This window comes from Ceratotherium simum, chromosome 16 (genome assembly GCF_057802395.1).
Source record: "Ceratotherium simum simum isolate JZ-2026a chromosome 16, ASM5780239v1, whole genome shotgun sequence".
Lineage (NCBI taxonomy): Eukaryota > Metazoa > Chordata > Mammalia > Perissodactyla > Rhinocerotidae > Ceratotherium > Ceratotherium simum.
Genome location: NC_141915.1, coordinates 60,912,530 through 60,931,686, shown reverse-complemented (window position 1 = coordinate 60,931,686; position 19,157 = coordinate 60,912,530). Strand labels below are relative to the sequence as shown.

General features: G+C 57.0%; 2 protein-coding genes across 4 annotated transcripts in view; one reads left to right on the top strand and one right to left on the bottom strand.

The window, feature by feature from the left end:
- SLC38A10 (solute carrier family 38 member 10) overlaps window positions 1–12,926 on the top strand; it is a 42,200-nt gene extending 29,274 nt beyond the window's left edge. For all 3 annotated transcript variants that reach the window (XM_087441767.1, XM_087441765.1, XM_014789355.2), the window contains 5 exons: window positions 5,341–5,508; window positions 5,836–6,267; window positions 6,853–6,957; window positions 10,937–11,098; window positions 11,364–12,926. In XM_087441767.1, coding sequence (XP_087297893.1) covers window positions 5,341–5,508; window positions 5,836–6,267; window positions 6,853–6,957; window positions 10,937–11,098; window positions 11,364–12,394 — 1,898 coding nt within the window. In that variant the 3' untranslated portion in view covers window positions 12,395–12,926. The remainder of the gene's footprint in view (window positions 1–5,340; window positions 5,509–5,835; window positions 6,268–6,852; window positions 6,958–10,936; window positions 11,099–11,363) is intronic.
- A 3,308-nt stretch (window positions 12,927–16,234) lies between these two features.
- Window positions 16,235–18,988, bottom strand: NDUFAF8 (NADH:ubiquinone oxidoreductase complex assembly factor 8). Its single transcript, XM_004432956.3, has 3 exons — window positions 18,852–18,988; window positions 18,585–18,695; window positions 16,235–16,465 (listed from the first exon to the last, which is right to left on the bottom strand). The coding sequence occupies exons 1-3, from the start codon at window positions 18,933–18,935 to the stop codon at window positions 16,436–16,438; spliced, it is 225 nt and encodes a 74-aa protein (XP_004433013.2). The 5' UTR covers window positions 18,936–18,988; the 3' UTR covers window positions 16,235–16,435.
- Between the last annotated feature and the right edge of the window lie 169 nt (window positions 18,989–19,157).

Below are 19,157 nucleotides of genomic sequence, written 5' to 3'. Positions count from 1 at the left end.
CATGAGTGGTGCATCCAAGTGTGTCTGGCTCACCTCCCCTGCAAAGAGACCCATGGCTTGGATTGAGATTCGCCAGGCTGCCAGCCTAGCATGCCCCTGGCGAGGAGGCCCCTCTGAGGAAGCAGTGCCATTTGCTGGTGGATTTCAGGTGCTTTTTGACGGTGATGGTTAAGGAGTGCCTGCCCCGGGTAGGAGCTCGGTCTCCTCACCTACCGTGACTTACAGAGGAAACGGTCCCGAAGGGCTGGCAAGAGAGGCGGACGTGCTCCGGGTGCTTGCTGGGGCTGGCAGGCTTGACAGCAGTTGGAGGCACGTGGCCCTCAGATTTGTTGCCGTCTCTGTTCCAGCTTTACCTCCCTGTGCTTGGAGAGCCCTGGCGGGAGTCAGTGCCCCACACACACTCCCCTGCAGGAGAGCAGTCTCTCTGGGGGCACTGTCTTCTCTGGGGGCCCTGAGCCCAGAGTAGCTCTCTTCTGCCTTCCTGCGAGGGCCAACAAAAAGATTACCCCATTGCGGGTTCCTTGCGGAGAGGACCCCTGGGTATATCACGGTTCACCAGAGAAACAAATCACTGGTCAGAAGCTGCCTGGGTGTCCGAGCCGAGTTGTGCAGATTTAGTGATTTGGACGGGAAAAAAAATCCACTTGAAGAGGGAAGTGGACGTCGTACTCTCACCCCTGTTGACGCCCGATGGGTTCCTTGGGCTTGTGCACTTTGGGGACAGCCCCAGCAGAACTGGACTCGGGCACTGGTGTCCCCTTTCTCAGCTGGCTGCAGGCCTGCCTGGTAGTGGATTTCTCTGCATTAGTCAGCACCAGGCTGCTTGTCCTGATGGCGCTGCGCAGCCTCCAGCCCACGGCCAGCGTGAGCAGCTGCATCCTGTCACGGAGGCGGGCTGCGGGCCGCTGGCTCACCTGGAGCCCACCGTGGCCACATCTGGTTTCCATTTCTTCCATGAGGCTGTCACTAAACACATGGCCCCTCTCGGAACCACATGCTGTTTGTTTGTAGCGCATTCTTGGTTTTTCTCGCCCCTGGCCTCCCCTATAATTGATGGGTTGCCTCGTTGAAGCAGAGCTGGGCCTGCAGGGGCCTTCGCCGGGTGTGCACCGTGTCGGACTTTTGCCCGTTGGCGTGTGAGCATAGTTTTATTGGTCTCTTTGATGTCACAGAGGCCAAAATGGTACGGACTTGCTTAGAGCCCTGCACCAGCCCCAGGACTGCCGATGGGAGTCCTGCCCTCTTGGGACACATGTGACCAGCACACACGGCCTGGCGCTCTCAGTGAGCACAGAGCCCAGGCACACGCTGGTGAGGCTCACAGCAAGTCTGGAGGGAAGAGGTTGCTGAACCCCATGGAGGCTCGCGAGACAATTATCCATTAAAAAAAGGTGAATTAGGCCATTTATCTTGTGTTTGATAGCACCCTAGAGGTCTGGCAGGGCTGGCACAGACTTTGTAACACTCTCGGCTCCCTCCTTTGAGTGCAGCTGTGTCCCCTTGCTTCCTTTCCCCTCCCAGCATCTGCACCCCTCTTGCGCAGTGTTGGGGAACAGCCTTGGCTCACACGCCTTGTACAACTCGTCCCCTCCTCCCAGCTGGGGGACACAGCTGTGCCTCTCTGCTCAGTGTGAGAGAAGAAGAAGGGCCAGGACGGAGCCTCTGGGTGCCTGACTGGAGAGCAGACCAGGCCTTCAGTGGCGTGGACGGGAGGAGGGCCTGCGGGCAGCGACAACACATCCATGCATACAGACTCAGGTGGCAGAGGGTGACCACAGGCCCGAGTGGGAGCTCGCCACTGTCCCTCCCTCTGCTCTGTCGTGATGTTTCTCCCGAGTACTCGCCCGGACTGCCACCTATCACCAGCACAGCTCCCATGCATGCAGGCGGGAAAGCGTCTGAACTCCTGCGACAGATGCCAGCATGTGTGTGAGGGAGATATGGCTCCAGGCACGGCTGCCTTCTCTCTAGTCTGGGAGCAGCGTGGTCCTGCCTCAGCTCTCCCTGTGCCCTGTGAGAAGGGGTTTTTAACAGCTGCCGTGCTGCATCTCGCGCCCCCGCCGCCCCTTGTGATTTCTGTGTGTGAGGACGCAGCAGCAAGCTCACTGCACTGGTGCCGTCGAGATAACCGTGCCAGTGCAGCTGGACTCGGAAAGGCCACTCAGGGGCAGAGAGGGCGCTGCCTTCCATGTCCAGCCCCAAGTGACCTGGGCCCACCCTTGTAGGTCCCCCAGGGAATGGCACGCCTGCCTCCACTTCTTGCCCATGGACAGATGCACCTGTTTGCAGGAGAACCGTGAGGAGGGAGCCAGACTGGTGCCAAGGCTGCGACCCTGCTGGGATACTAGGGTCCAAGGAGCCGTTGAGATTCCCTCACCTTCAAAAAGAAAAGAGAACATGATAGTCAAGGTTTCCCCTACCAGCTAAGTTAAGAAGAGTGGGTTTTAGAAGTAAGCCCTCAGTGAGTAATCCTTTCTCAAGGCGACATGGAGGGCAGGTGCTTAAGAGAGGCAGAAGTTGGTTATGGGAAAGTTACCCAAAAGCAGGGCCTGGCTTTTTAAAGTAACATCAGCTGGCTATTATTGCTTTCTGAGTGCCTAGCCCCGGGGTCCTGTACGTTTCCTGAACCTGGGGTTCTCCAGTTGATAAGGACTCCATCTGTGGGACTCAGATGTAATTTTAAAAGTCACTTGAATTTGGTGCTTGGCTGTCAGAGGTGACTGCTTCTGTCTATTACTGGTCACAAGATACTCAGAGACGATAGCCAGTGACCAGCAGGGAGCATCCCCAGACTTGGGACAGGGGTCTCGGAGGGGAGAGTCAACCAAGAGGAGCCCTGGCCCCCAACCTCTGCCCCCAGACCCTAACCCCCGGCCCCACCTTCCAAAGTGGAAACCAGCCTTGGATGCAGATTTCTCCTCTCAGTGGACAGGGGCAGCTCTAGATGTCGTACCCACTAAACTGCCATGTGTCCTGGACCCCAGAGACAGAACCCAGAGCCACAGGTCTCAGTCCCTTTGGTCCCATCTCCCTGAGCCAGTGTTCCAGAATGACGGAAGGCCCACACTGGATGCTGGAAAAGAGAGTCTTGACGGGTAACCTTCTGTTGGCCTGCCTTAGGGGAGCTCCCGGCCTGAAGCACCATCAGGAGGGTGAGTGTGTCCCTTGTCACCACGCAGCACTGTTCTGAGTGTGGAGAGAGGCCACTGACAACCTAGAATGCCCGAGCGGATGGGGATATACCACCTGCTGCAGAATGAGGCCTCAGCACGGAATTTTCCTGGGTCTGGTTCCTTTTGCCAGGGATTGCTGGCGAGTCATCGCTTTTGGTAACTGGAAGCGATGACCTTGAGGATGAGCGAGGTGGGCCGGCCAGCTACTCACCAGAGAGGACCCTTTGGGAGGCCTCTGGGGTTTGAGCCAGCCCTGGTACGCCCTCTGCTGGCCACTCCTGAGCCCGACTGCTGCTTGCCTCCCAGGAGAAGTTGGGGCCAGAGCCCCCCAGCTCCTACCCCACGTTGTTGCCTGGCCTTCACAGGCGGAGAGCCACCAGCCACCCAGGGTGGTTTCCTGTCTTTGCACAGCCCACAGCCATGTCGCCATCGGAAGCTGAGCAGGCGTTGGGCTGTTTCAGTTATTAATTCTGAAGTTTTAGTTGGTTTCAGTGCAGCCAAGAGGCGTTGCTGGCCAACTGTCCTGATGCAGAGCTCAGTTCTGTTTTAGGAAATGCCATGTCCTTTGCCTGCGGACAGCTGGGAAGGGCGGAGGCTGGGCCGATGGCCTGTAGGGTCAGGGAGCCCCAGGCCTCTCGGCCTCACTGTGAGAGCCAGGGCCCTGCAGATGGTTGAGAGTCGTGCCTTCCCGCGTCCCACGACATTTTCCAGAGGGCGGTCCCTCCTGGCCTGGCAGACCGCACAGAGCTCCCCTGGGCCCTTCCTTCACACCTAACATGGGCTAATTTTGTTCCCTGCTGAGAAATGAGCGCCCAGAGGTGACTTGGTCCTGTGACAGATGGAGACTTTCCTTCTTTTCTCATGTTTTTCCTTCCCTTCCCGGCCCCTTTCTGAACTTTGTAATCCGCTAGACAGACACCTCTTGATTTATGGCAGTTCTGGGTTGAGACAGGGGCCTCTGCCAGGGGGTTAATTATGTGGTGGAGACAGAACATTTTCACCTGCTCGGGCGACAGCCACACGCTTATTTGAATCAGCCACTTGGTTAAACTGTACAGTCCAGAGTCAGCTTCCTGCTGACTAGTCCTCCAGCACCCAGCAGGGTCCCTTCCCCCCACGTTTGTTTAGGGGACAAGCAAGCGTCTGGCTGTCCACCCATGTGAAGGTGCCTCCCCAGACAGGCACATCGAGTCCGCCCAGGGCATTTCCTGTCCTTCGGGAGGCAGCAGGACCCCATCTGAGCAGGACTATTGTGAATCCCCCCCAGATGTCCCCACTCAGGTCCTTCTGGCCGCAGTGCCCCACACATGGGCTTGCCCCAGCAGCACCACCACCCACAAGGATTTCAGTCTCCCTTCCTGGGCAACTCGTGTCCCGAGATGGGAACAGAGGTTGTCTCAGGCTTCTGAACTGAAATGACTGTTTTTTAAAGTTTTTTCTCTAGACAGTTCTTTAGTTTCTGCTACCTTAGCCTAACATGTAGAAAGTGGGGTTTTCATGGAGCCAGTTTCCTAAGAGGCGCCACTTGGCCTGGTTCTGTGGGCCATCCTCGTGCGCCTCTCCCCTCTGACCCGCGTGCAGTTCCCGTGCCGGGAGCTGTCAGGCTTTCCAGGGAGGCTGTGTGGGATGCGGGTGGAGTGGTGCCATGGGAGGTGGGAGGGGACAGCTTTGCAGGCTCTGCCTCTTTTTCTTGTCTTCTTTCAGTACTAATTTTCCCATCAGCAGTAAGACATTGACGGGATTGCAAATCAGCCTTCATGGCATTTTCTTAAGCGCCTCTTGTCCCCACCCCCCAGTCTGCAGCAGGGGGTTGGGTTTTAGCAGGTGGTTGTCCCCACAGAGGCGCTGCCAGGTCGGCTGTCCCCAGCCTGCCACACGTGGTGGGTTTGTGCTGCCCTCTGGTGGTGATAGCTACCAGTTGCTCTTCTGCACCCAGTTAGGTGTAAATTGCATTTTGATATATTTTTGTTATGAATACACATGAAAAATGACAATTTTCTGTGCTACTTAGCTGTTAATGATTGAACAGGAAGAAAAATAACTGTGTTGGCTCTACCATTGAACTGGGAAATGTGGTTACAATCCAGGGAAAGCCGCCTGGTGCCCATGCTGATTGGCAGTGTAGCCGTGTGGAAACACTGCTCAATTAGCTGTGCCATGCTTACAGGCCAGAATCCGGTTGTAGACGTGGCTGGGGATGGCCGAGAGAAGCCGAAGCTGCCAAATGAGAAAGATGAGATGGAGCAGGCCCAGATTAAAGGCCCCGTGAACATGCCCGAGAGGGAAGACGCCGAGGAGAAGCAGGAGGAAGTGCAGCTGGATCGGCCTGGTCAAGGTGGGGTGGCCGCCCGGCTGGAGGGCAGAGGGCGAAGAGGGGCGTCCTCAGGGCTCTTCCCCTCAGCCCTGCCCAGGTGCTGGTCCTCTCTGCCTCCTCAGCCTCTGATTCAGAGGGATATTCTGCCCCTGGCCAAAGCAACTGGTCTGCAGCTCCCCCTCTTGTAATTTTCCAGAAATAGCATCAGTCCTCAGCTAGACAGCAGTCAGATCTGTAAAAGGTGGCACTTGCTGGCCCATGTCACCATTGGGCACTAGAACCACAGTTCACGTTCCCTGGGCCATCCTCCCCTGCCCACTCCCCCACATGTCCTCTGTCTCTTTCCAGGTGTTGCAGTACCTATGGGTGAGGCCCACCGCCATGAACCCCCCGTCCCTCACGACAAGGTGGTGGTGGATGAAGGTCAAGACCAAGAAGGACCAGAAAAGGAACATCCGTCCAAACACATGAATGAAAAGGCTCCTGGGGGCAGGGGTCAGATGGAGCCTCCTCTGCCGGATTCAGAAAGAGAGAGACCTGGGCAGGACCAGGCCTTGGAGGCAGTGGGCGGTCTTCCTGAAGATCCCCAGAAGGTTCCAGAAGAAAACAGCCAGCCAGCCATCAAGCCTGTGAAGAAGGAGCTGGGGCCAGGCGATAGGGGCGTGCACCCCGAGAAGCAGGACGCCCTGGTGGCAGGTGCCAGAGAAAGAGTAGATGGTGTCCCACTGCCAGGCCACGCCGCAGGGGCCGTGGGCCAGCCGGCGGAGAAGAGCGAGGCTGGTGGGTGTCAGCCTGGGCCTGTCTCAGCACCCTCTCCTCTTCTTGAGAGGATTCCTCGTGTGGGGCCGGGCAGGCTGGGCAAGGGACAGGAGGGTCTGATCACCCTGCTCCTGTCTGCTTTCTTTCTCCTCCCACAAGATTAGCCTGTGAATGTAGCATCCCCTGCAGCAGCTGTTGGGGAAAACCAAGAGCCTGGTGGCTTGACAGCTACTATAATATCTGTCACACAGTTGTTTGCCAGACCACTAAATGTCAGGTGCCACGCTGCTCCTGTGTGTCTGGGCATACAGGGGGGATGGCGCGCGAGCGCTTGACAGGTACCATGTTGTTAAGTGCTGTCTAAGAGCTGGTTAGCATGGTTCCTGCATGTTAATTGGCGAAGGCAGTTAACACTGGCTCGCTGCCTATGAGATTGTTAAATATGTATTTATTACTCCCTGGTAACCATCAGCTTGAATATATACTGTGTTGATGGGGGAGGGAGGGCAGTGGAGGGTAATTTTAGGAAGCATCTGCCACCTTTGTCCCTCCTCTACCTTCTTCTGAGTGTTTTGCAAACCTCCTGAGTCTTCGCTGTGTGTGCAGGTGGGAAGGCTCCCCTCCTGGCTGGCGCTGGGCCACAGGCCGAGCTGCGAGAGCAGAGGAACGTGGAGGGGCAGGGTGGAGACCACGCTGGCAGCAAGTTGGAGGGTAAGGCCTTGGCTTTCTCACCGCATCCTCCTGGGGCCAGGGGACATCTGCCCTTCCTGTCAGACCTGGAGCCATGACTGGGAAGGAGCCCTAGGTGTGCGTCATCTTGAGGGCCTTTCCAGGCCACCCCAGCCTCTGCACTGTCCGGCTTCCTCCTGAGGAGAGACCTGAACTAGGTCCCCCTTTCCCACTAACAGCTTTTTCTCTGGCACCTCTCTGGGAACATTTTTTATCTCCTTTTCTCCCCTTAAGAAAGAATCTGTTGCTCTGTCACATGGCTTTCCAGTACCATTTGTATTTCATTTCAAAGCAGATATGTTAATATTTCTAACACGCGTGGTATTTAAAGCCAGCCAGGTGTGGGGGCGTTAGTGCACCCAGACGTGTAGCTTATTTTGAGGATGAGAGGGCCGGGTGACTGTTGTTGCTCTGTCTTAGCACCTAGCCTCTGGCAGCAGCTCCATCCCCTTTGGCTGCCCCCCTCAGCTTGGGGGGACATTGGTATCCACCTGCGTGAAGACCAATCACTTGTCCCAAAACGAAAGCCTGGTGAACCTTTTCTCTCCAACAAATAAGGCTTGCTCTGAATCCTCTTCCAGACCTTCAGGCTCATTTTGGGGTGACTCCAGCTGTTGGCTTTTGAAACCCGCCTCCTCGTGGCCTCTCATGGTTGGGCGCTACCTCTGTGGAAGAGGTGATGGCAGCTGTCTTGGCCAGTGATGGTCCAGTGATTTCTTTGGTGACTGATGGGCTTCTATGCCAAGTCCCACCCAGGCTGCGCCCTCCCCGAGGCATCACTGTATTTGGTAGCAGCATCCGAGGAGCGGCCCCCCTGGGCCCTGCGGAGACAGCCAGCTGGAAGGAGCCCTGGGTGTGGGGGTGGGGCTGCTGCAGAGCCTTTGAACAGCCAGGCCTGGCAGGCAGAGCCAAGAGGTGCTGGGGTTTCTGGAATTCTAGAGCCACTTTAGGAATTTCACACACGTTCCTGCGTCTTTGGTTTTAGTCTCCCTCTATTTGTTGGTTCCAGTTCTTATAATTTGTTACCTAAACCTGTTTGATTCTTTTCTATCTGAAAAGAGAATTTTTACGGTTTCCTATTCTTTCTTCCGTACGCCGCTCAATGGGATGAACAGCTGAAATCAAAAAGATAGTGGCAGGTATGACTCGAGAGGAGTGTGTTCCGATAGAAGGCCTGTGTGTGGAGTTTTTATCTTTTTTTTTTTTTTTGTGAGTAAGATTAGCCCTGAGTTAACATCTGATGCCAACCCTCCTCTTTTTGCTGAGGAAGATTGGCCCTGGGCTAACATCCGTGCCCATCTTTCTCCACTTTATGTGGGACGCCGCCACGGCATGGCTTGACAAGTGATGTGTTGGTGTGCGCCCGGGATCTGAACCTGCGAACCCTGGGCCACCGAAGCAGAGCGCACACATTTAACCGCTGTGCCACCGGGCCGGCCCCTGTGAAGTTTTTAAAGATGCAAGAGCAGAGCTAGCGCGGGCATGCCATCCCAGTCACGGCCTTGCATGGAGCACGTGAGGCAGAACCCCAGGAGCTGCACGCATGGTTTACCCCCCGGGCTCGGCCACAGCCCTTCAGTTGGGGTACCCTTGACACCCCAACTCACTCCCTTCTTTTACAAATCTCCTGGTCTTTCTTAGCCTGCTGTGGTTCCGCTGTCGCTAGAGGACAGCTGAGTGCAATCTGTGAGTGCTGGTCGCTTAAGGCCCCACCTAGGAAACAGGGCAGGGGGCCTGCATGTAACTTCTGCCGTACGCATGGCCCAATATTAATATATTCTGCACGTATATTAATATCCAGCGGCTCTCATCCCATCTGCGAGTCTGGTCCCCATGGTCCTGATGGGCCAGGTGGGAACCCAGAGCTGCACGTGGGGCTCTGGCTGTGGGCACAGCTTGTCACCTCCAGTCTGTTTCACATCTGTCCCATGTGTCGCTTCCAGCTGGACATGGCACCACTTCCCCTCCTTCTCCAGCATCAGTCCAGGACTGGTCTTCCAAAGAGCCAGTGAGGCGGTGGGGCCTGCTCTTCCTGAACCTACCCTGGGGACAGCACATGGGGCCGTCCTTGTACCATCAACCATTATATGGTCATGAGCCACAGGCACCCAGGGTGACAGCATGGCCTGTGGCCTAGGAGGCTGGTCTAGATCCCTGTGGGGATGACGCTGTGCATGTCCCTCATCTAAACGGAGGTCTGTGGAGCCCTGACCTAATCCACAGGACATGGCCTTTCTCTGGCAGGCGTCTTGATGACCTTAGGATGTCTGGATGGGTACCAGGCAGGGCGCAGGGGCTGGCCCTTCTCCTGTCCTCCCTGTGACCCTGTCCTTCTGTCCTCTTGTCTTCCCCTCTTGCCCTCTCTGCAGTGGGCCCCAGCATGCTCCTCACGAGCCTGCCCGCCTCTATGTCCTTGCACCAGGCTCCAGGGAGAAGCCACTGCAGTCCCTGGGAGAAGGCCGACCCCGAGTTGTCTGTCAGGTCACTGGTCACCGCTGGGGAGAATGGGCCAGCACGTACATGTGTGCCCGGCATGTGGGGCTCTCAACACTCGCAAAACATTCTTTCCGGTTTGAACTTTTATACCTGACAGCCCTAACCAGTTACATCATCTTTCATAGCTTCCTATTTAAAGACATATGTGTCTAAAAGTTACGTAACTGTGGCTGTTCACTGTGAATAGCTGACCCAGTGCTGAAGCATTTGCAGTAAATGGGGGCTCCCCTGTGTACCCCTGGGAGGCCACTGCTGGCGCAGGGTGTTCAGACCTGGGGCCTTCCCTGGCTCCACGTTTCCGGCTGGGTGTTCTGTGTTCTGTGGGTGTGCAAGAGCATAGCAGGTCCTCTTACACACACCTGCTGCAGCTGGCCTTTCCCTCAGCTCCCCTGCTGTCCTTCCATGGTGGCCTGCACCCAGCTTCCTCAGGGCTGGTCAGGACCTGCTCGTGGCAGCAGCCGGCCTTGGTCTCACTGAGGGGAGACCAGCTTTTGTGTCTGCTGAAAAGGAGGACAATTTTGTTTGTTTTTAAAATTCTCGCCTTAGAGGAAACTTTTTTTTTTTTTTTTTTTTTGGTGAGGAAGATCAGCCCTGAGCTAACATCCATGCCAATCCTCCTCTTTTTGCTGAGGAAGACCGGCTCTGAGCTAACATCTATTGCCAATCCTCCTTTTTTTTTTTTTCCCCAAAGCCCCAGTAAATAGTTGTATGTCATAGTTGCACATCCTTCTAGTTGCTGTATGTGGGACGCGGCCTCAGCATGGCCAGACAAGTGGTGCGTCGGTGTGCGCCCGGGATCCGAACCCAGGCCGCCAGCAGCGGAGCGCCCGCCCTTAACCACTAAGCCACGGGGCCAGCCCAGAGGAAACTTTCTTAAAGTAACAGTATCCTTTTTTTAGAATAGTTTACAGTTTAAATCACCCAGCCCAGATGGTCATCGTTGCTGTCCTGGCACACAACCTCGGCCCTTCTCTCGGCATTTATTCCCAGTGACTGACAGTAGGGTAGCTGGGATTCTGCTGGGTGTGTCGAAACCACAAGCTGGTGTGAGAGCGAGGCAGTTAGAACGATCACAGGGCCGGCCCTGTGGCTTGGTGGTTAAGTGCGCGCGCTGCAATGCTGGTGGCCCGGGTTCGGATCCCGGGTGCGCATCGAGGCACCACTTCTCCGTCCATCCTGAGGCCGAGTCCCACATACAGCAACTAGAAGGATGTGCAGCTATGACATACAACTATCTACTGGGGCTTTGGGGGGAAAAAATAAAATAAATAAAATCTTTAAAAAAAAAAAAAAAAAAAAAAAAAAGAACGATCACAGGCCACCATTGGAAAGGCCTTGGCTGTGCCTGGGGAGGGTCCCACAGGCGACCTTGGTGTCATTGCTGTGTGTCTCACACCACCCTCAGCCCAGCCTGGGCCTCTGCAGCCTCAGCAGGCTCTGATTGTGTGTGTTTTCCGAATACCAGAAGCTGGCAGGGCGGAGATGCTGGACCACGCTGTCCTGTTGCAAGTGATTAAAGAACAGCAGGTGCAGCAGAAGCGCCTGCTGGACCAGCAGGAGAAGCTGCTTGCAGTAATCGAAGAGCAGCACAAGGAGATCCACCAGCAGAGGCAGGACGGCGAGGAGGGCAAGTCCAGGCTGGCAGAGTGGGCAGAGCAAGTGGGCAGTGGGGGGTCTAGGGCAAGTGGGGTGTCACTTAACGCGTGAATGCCACAGCATCTCCTGGTGTCCTGTGTGGCTGGATCTGTGGCTCCGTGGCCTAGAATCCTGCTGGGCAAATTTAAGTTTTGATTTGTATTTGTTAATTGCTGACAAGTTGGTTCTTTTTAGTCCCAACATCGGTAGCTTCTTATCATTTCTGTGGCTAAATGGATGACCAATTTCATTTGCAGTGGACATGCAGCCTGAGCCTGGGCTGGCCGCTCTCAGAGGTAAGGAGCAGGAGGCCCACGATGGAGGGATGGCAGAGCGTGCCCCTTTGCAGCCTCTGGACCCTGTACTTGGAGCTCCGGGGCACAGCCAGCACTCTGTGGAGGAGCCCAAGGGGGCAGCAGGCAAAGCCCCAGCTGGTTCTCCTGGCGGCGGGGGTGCTGACAAGGAGCCCCAGGCAGCCCAGGCTGAGCTGAGGGAAGGTTGGCAGGGTGCTGTGCCCGAGGCGGCTGGCGCTGGTGTGCAGGAGCGGGTCCCTGTGCCAGATGTTGCCAGGGCACCTGGGAGCCCAGAGAAGCGTGACGCTGGGGAATTCCCCAGGCAGAGTCGGGATGTTTTTGACGGAGGCTCCCAAGAAAGGAAGAAATCTGGAAAGGAGGTGGCAGCTGCTGGCGCCAACATTCAAGAGGCAGACGCGCTGGGGGCAGGGGCAGAGATTAGGGACCCTCACATGAAGCCCCAACAAGTGAGCCGAGACTGGGGACCTGCAGGCCTGTCCAGCAGGTCGGGAGGAGCAGCCCCTCCGGCCCAGGCTGAGTTACGTCAGCCGGAACACCGGGCTGTCTCTGCTGGGGCTCACAGTATGCAACAGGGCGCTCACCCAGAGGCGGGAAAAAAGACCCTCGGTGGGGACCATCATCTCGGGGAGGATGCTGCTGTCCAAGAGCCCGAGCAGAGGCCGGACCCTGACCTGGGGCCCAAACTGGCCGTCCCCGGGGCTCAGAAGCCAGACAATGCCAAACCCAACCGAGACCTGAAAGTCCAGGCCGGCTCTGACCTTCGGAGGAGACGGCGGGATGTGGCTCCTCTTGCAGAGGTGGGGCCAGCCTCAAAGGATGGGGTCATCATTAGCTTTAACCCCCTGCCCGATGTGCCAGTCAACGACCTCCGCAGTGCCCTGGAGACCCAGCTCCACCAGGCCGCAGGGGGTGCTTTGCGAGTGGTCCACAGCCGCCAGATCAAACAGTTGCCCCAGGCCCTGGAGGAGCCCTGAGCACCCACTAATGGCTGCTGTCCTTCTGGTCAGCTGGTCTCACCTGGCGTGCCCAGGCCATCAGCAAACCTGGACCACGGTGAGCACTGAATTCTGGAGGTCACACTCTGAGTGGAAGTCTGAAAGACCTCTAGCTGCGGCATCATTTTCCAGAATGGTCTTTGCCATCACTGTGGCACTTCTTTAACTTCTCCAGGTGACTGAGCTCACCACGGCCAAGAGAAACGGCCACTCGCTAAGACTCTGAGGAGATGTGTCGTCTGTGTAGGGCCTTGAGGTCTGTGACCCACCACCTCTGCTTTCTCTTAGAGACAGGTGGGTCCTGTGCAGCCGTGGGAGTGGCCGCCGTCTAACTGAACGGGATCGTGTGATTGAGGTGTCAGTGCCCTCAAGTGTGGACACAATCCCCGCACAGAGGCTGCCCTGAGAACCAGCCATCTGGCCCCAAATGTCCAGTTACTCTGAATTTTAATTATTTATCTAATGTTCTCTACGAGTGTTGTAGAAAATCTTAATAAACATTCCACCCTCACCCTGCTTCTCACAGCGTATACTGCTTCACATCCGAAGGGCGCGGGGGTGGGACTGTGCACCCATCACCAGGCATCGGAAAACTGCCCTCTTCATGGTCCCCTCTGCTCTCCACGTTCTCCACAGGTCCCAATCAAATTATTATGAGATTTAAAAAAATAACACCACTGATATCTCGTAGTGAAGCCGGTGTCGAGGTGAATTACCTAAAGGAAAACAGTTCAGGATTCCGTATGACATAAAGCTGTGACTGGAGGTCACACTTCACAGTGACGTGGGAACTGGATGTGTCACAGCACCAGAAAGACCCCTAAGCAAGCAGAGCTGCTGCTGCTCAGAGCTCATCTGGACCTCAGTGCCAGGTCCCCGGCCAGCCCACCGACGGGAGGGGAGATAAAGGGAGGGAAAGCCGGGCGGCTGGCACTGGGCAGCAACTTGTTCTCAGGTGCAGCCCCTCCCTCGGGTCTACAGTGCTCCAGGTTGTCCTCTCTGGACCCAGCTCATCTGGTGGGAGGGTTTTTGTGGTGTTTGTCTCGTGTTTTGTTTTCAAGGAGCAGAAAAGCCAACTTTAGCCTGAGGGTGGTCGGCAGGTGTACCTGGCAGGTGTGGCGGGCCGTCCTACCTGCAAGCCCAGGGCCTTCACCTGCTTTGTCCCATGGGTGCACCTCACTCCCCTTCTGGGGTAGGGGCACGCTCCAGGCCCTGCCACGAGGGGTCCATGTGGGCCGCTCACTGACCACTGGCCCACGGAAGGACCACAGCTGCACAGAGGCTCCAGCCTCGGAACTCGGATCATGTTCTTCCCTGGCACCTTTAGAAATCATTTTATTTTTTATTGTAATTTCTGTGTCATTGGGCAGCCTGAAGACTAGAAATGAACAATAAAAGGAGTGGAAACTTCTGGAGGTCAAGCTGATTCCTCCTGAATGCCAGGGCTGGGTGTGGGGGGCCAGCACAGGGGCACTGCGCACACAGGAAGGCACCCCGTGATGGGGGCTGCCTCGGGTGCTTCCAGTCCTTCGTTCTTAACTCAAAACAATTCCAAACAAACCAGGCTTGGTGGGCAAATGCCTTCTGCGCGTTTCCCTCAGATTGAAACTCTGTAAAGTTTTTGGAGTGGGATTTTATTTCCGGCCCTTTTTCCTGGATGTCTTAGCTGGACCCAGGTTTCCTGTCCTTTTCTGGAGGTCACACCACCCTCCTTTCACTTTGTCCTTAGATCAGGGTGGCCTGAGCCCCGCTCAGATGACCACCTGTGACTGGAAGTGCAGGGGACTCTGCTGTTGCCTGCCCCCACTGCACCCCCAGGACACACACTGTCCCAGTTAATGCTCTTGTTCCCTCCTCCTGGCTCTCAGCTCCACTATTCCCCAGTCAGCAGCCCCTCAGGGAAGGAACAAGAAACATCTTCCCCAGAATCCGGGCAGATCTCTGTTGCCAGAACTGCAGGGAATGGAAAGGGGGCAGGCACAGTGCTTTGCTTTCTGACCACAGAGCGCTCCGCTTTCTGGGTCTCATGGCTGGTAGGTGTGGCCAGCGGTCCCAGCCAGAGCAGCAAGCTGGGCCACCAGTGGGCCACCCTCCGTTTTGGCAGCTGCACTCAGCAGACACGGGGCCAGGTCTCCCCTGGATGACTGGGATGCGACCCTGCCTGCAAGGGCTCCCATTCTAGAGTGGGGCCACCAAGCCCAGACTGGGCGTGAAAGAGCCGGGGCCTTCACTGAGTGTAGGCCTCCACTGAGCAAGGAGGGAAACCCAGTGGAGCTGAGCCCTCAGGGAACTTGAGACGCCCTCACCCGAGGGCCAAGACAGGTGAAGCGTATGGAGCTGCATGTGATGAGTTCTACACAATGAAGCAGCTGTGCAAGTGGCAGAAGTTGTCTTTGCTGCACCCCAACGCCAACTTTGTCGAATTCCCTTCAATAAATGTAGTCTTGAAGATGAAGCGAGTTGGGGGACGCCAGAGAGGAGCAGGGATAAAGGCCAAGGAGGTCGGGAGTTTGATCTGTGGAGCATCGCCTGGCCCTGCGTGAGATGTGAGACGTGTGGTGGGGGCTTCATCTGCCCTGGTGGATTGGAGATTGAAAGGACGTAGGAGCACCTAGTGGGACAGTTCTGGAAGGTCTGGAGCAGGTGTGCCCAGCAGAGATGCTGGAAGCTCTAGCCAACAAGCTGTTGGAGGTCAGAGTGGAGAGGGCAGGAGGGTCAGGAAGAGACGTCTGCCCGGTAAGGCGGGGCACACTGGCTGGGCAGGTGTAAGACAGCAGAGTTGTGGTCAGGGGCTCTTAGCAAGCCTGCTGCCCTGGCTCACCCCTTCCTCCCTCAGGTCCTCGGGCTATTTGTGGGCCTCCCCTCACCCCTGGCAGGGGCAGGGGGCTCGTGTCATCAGTTTCTGGACCTTAATTCCAGTGGTTACTGTGAAATGTGACTCTGCCCAGTGGAACAGAGCCCTTGAACAGCAGCTAGCTTCCCCTCTGAAGCTGCCCAGGGAGCCCGTTTCATTGAGATGGATGCTCACCTCTCAGAGATGTGGGGGTTTCACCACGGGGGGAGGTCAGACTAATTCTGGAGTACGGCTTATAAGACGAAACAGAAGCGCAGACCTGGGCTCCTGGCAGGGGACTTTGGACACCAGGGGCTGGGTGGAGCCCAAGGACAGTGTGACCTCCAGGTCCCTGGGAGGAGGCTCTTGGAGCGCAGTCCCCATGTACCCAGCAGGTGGCACTCAGGACCTATGGAATGGTCAGGGCGGCAGGCACTGGGGGTCCTGCCAGGTCTCACTGGGCCTGCGCCCGCCAGTGTGTACTGCACCCTTAACCTTATTCTCAGGACAAGTGGTGTGGGGAGTGCGGGACTAGAGAGGTCAGGAGCTGTGGCTGGGATGGGCTCGGACTGACTCGAGAGGGGGCTGTAGAGGGGCAGGTGGGTGGGCGGGCAGCCCACACGAGGAGGGCAGCCTGCAGCCTTGGCTGATCTCAGTGGGTTCCTAAACCAGCGCCCCTCTCGGCTCACACCTTGTCTTCACTGCCTTAGTCTAGAAGAGCAACCCCCCATCCTTTTTTCCTGGGTATCAGATTCCCTGCAGAGCGGATCTCTTCTTCAGGATGTCACCGTCCTCTTTGGTATGTTCTGTAAACTGATAGTTACCTCTAGAGGCTCCATTAGATTCAGATGACATACTGGTGAAAATGCTTTAAAAAGGGAGAATCATGAGGCAGCGGTATTCCCAAGGCCCATGCCCTGTCAGCTGCTGCAGGGAGAAGCCAGGCCCACGCACACACTATACATACAACAAAAGAGAGATCTACATGATCTGCCCCCATCTTTATTGCTGGTTCACTCATTCTAACCCAGAAAACTGCTTCCCGCCCTGCCCTCGGCTCCCCCTAACATGTTTAGGTCCTTTTAGCCCTAAGAGCTTTAGATGTTTGCCCCTTGGGGCCGTCAGGACCAGGCACCCAGCTCTGTGCCCTCGGGCAGCAATGGATGTGAAGTACAGCTTCCTCCTTCTTAACGGCCTCCCCTCCAGGTCTTCTCGGCCTGGAAGAGAAAATATTTTGTCTGAATGTGTTGTTTCCAAGTTGGATGTGGCTCTAAAGAAAGAAACCTACCACACTAAATGCCATCTTCTAGCAAATACCTTACAAAAACCCTCGCCGTGAGTGTGTGGCAGGGGCCCAGCTGGCTGGAGCATGGGGGCCCCTGGGGCTGGGTCTCCGGTTCAGCCTCCACAGGCCCAAGGGCTCGATCTGCTCCGTGACACTGAGCACAGACCACAAAGCCACGCCTGCCCGCGCCAGACCCTGTGCAGGCGCACCCCCCAACGCACCCCATTTAGTCCTCATAAGGTGCAGGAGCCCCTTCTTACAGGAGAGACTCTGAGGTCACAGAGGCTGAGACATTTGCTCAGGGACAGGGCCCACAGGGACAAAGCTGGAACTGGAGCCCAAAGCCCTTTTGCCTCCTCATGCAGCCCCACCAGCGCCTTGGATTACAGGCAGAACAGGCAAAACTGGGTTCATCGGCATGTTTCCTCATGGTGAGAAACACGCCAGTACCCTAGTCCTGAGTTTCAAGTACCCGGGCCTGCAGTCAGGTCGTCTTTAGAGAAGAATGAATGGCACGTGAAGCAGCAAAAGGCTCCTGAGAGCAGGGTACACACCGCAAAGGAGCATGAGCAAGTCACACATGACCAGATACTGTAATAGCTGCCGACTAACCCCAAAAGGTGGGAGAGGAAAACCTGCGTGTATCTCACATGTAAATTCTTCCAACCAGGAACGACAGAGTGGAGGTCTGTCTCGTCCCTTCCTCCCCTCAGGGGAAGCTGTACAGCAGGGAAGCTGCCAAGGGGCAAGAGGCAAGTCCAAAGGACACGTGCAACTTTGGATGAACGCCCCCATCAGATCTGAGGTTAGTGACAAGAGCTGACGGCGGGGTGGGGTGCAGGATAAGGCCTGTGTGTCCCAGCCAGAATAATCGCAAAGAAAGTGCAAGTTCTCTGAGCCTTCTGGGAAATGAGTAAGTGAACATCTTGAACTGAAGAAGCGGATATCCCATGTACTCGCAGCCCTTCTGCTTAGGATGATCCTGGAACATCAGGAAACTGTGCCTTGGGTTCCCTGAATTCCGCCGAGCTGACCCAACTGCCCTTTCTCCCGTCCAGTTCTCTGGATCAGCAGCTCTGGGAAACAGAGCTGGTAACTGGCATCATGGCCCACCCCAGACCCATCAAATCAGGGGCACCAAGGGTGGTGACACTTTAGGCACCAGCCCAATAAAGCCTCATCGCAGGCAGCCCCCCCGCCTCCTGCTGTGTGGCACTCCCATCCAGGCCAGCTTCTCCCACCTCCAGTCACATCTGCATCTCCTGCAACCCTGCCTTCTCCGAGTCCTTTATGAAATCGTGCAACCAGAACACTATAATTGTTTACTTGGGTACAGCGCTTGGCGATTTTCACTGGCACAGCGTCTGATCAGACAAGGGTCACAAAATGCCAAAGCTCAGAAACAGAAGGGACTTGCTGTTCACTGATTAGAGGCAGAACTGAGTCCAGAGAACCATCCAGAGAGCAAACAGACTGTTCCCACCACAGCCCACCTCCCCAGTGAGAGCCGGCCAGTGCCGTGGACTGGAGAACTTAGCCTGCCGTAGCCTCGGTGCTTAGACCGAACCTCGGATACATGACCTACAGATTCTCCTTCCACAGAATGGGGGTGTTGTGCGGGGAAAGTCGAGGGTGCGTGACTGCCCCTCAGTGTGTGCGCGGTGGCCCGTCCGTTGTAACCGCCTACACACAGCACGCCTGAGGTCCTCAACACCAGCGAAGCTGAAACACGGCGGGTGCGAGGATGCCAGCTACCCAAGTCCCGGGTTGGGGTTCGTTTGGGCATCACCCCCCAGCGACAGTACCACGTACAGTGAGAAAGCGCTTTCGCACACACACCATCACCACCGTCACCCCCACGACGAGGCTGGCGCCCCCACGTGACAGACACCGGCATACAGCTCCGTGGCGGCGGGGATCGCGCGGGCGGGGGGGTCGGCGCGCGCGTCGGAAGCACCGGCAGGCGCCGGTCACCGGCCGCACGAGAAGAGAGGCGGGCTCGTGGGGGCCCTGCTCCGGGTCCCCACACCAGGCGGGCGGCGCCCACCTACCGCGGCGAGGAAGCAGCTCCGCAGGGCCTTGAACTCCCGCGCGCAAAGATCCTTCCTCAGGTGGCCGCCCTGGGCCGTGGACGCCTGCACGCACCGGCCGTAGGCCGCGGCCTGGGGATGGGGAGAGGACGGGGATGGGCGAGGGTCGCGGCGGCAGTCACCGGGACCAGACCCCGCCCACGCCCCCCGGTCACCAGCGAGCGCCCCGCCGCCCTCCCGTGCGGCCCTTCCTGCCTCGCAGGCGCTGCCCCGCCCGACGCTCCTCACCTCGGCCCCGCAGGCCGACAGGCGCTCAGGGAAGGCGCGGAGGCGGCTTCGCACGCGCCCCCATACCGCTCCGTTCCCCGACATGAGCGGTCCTCCCGACACCCGTGGACGCCGCCATCTTAGGCCCGTCCTCTTCCGGAACCCAACAGCTGGATAGGTCGGCGCTTCCGTCCATAACCTTCCTGCGCTTTCTAATTGGCCAGACTTCAGCCTCGCCTGTGCCTCTCCTCAGGGCCCGCCCCATGCGAGCGATTGGCCATCGGAGCCAGACTCGCGCGGTGATTGGGGAGGGCCCGGGGCCTGGCG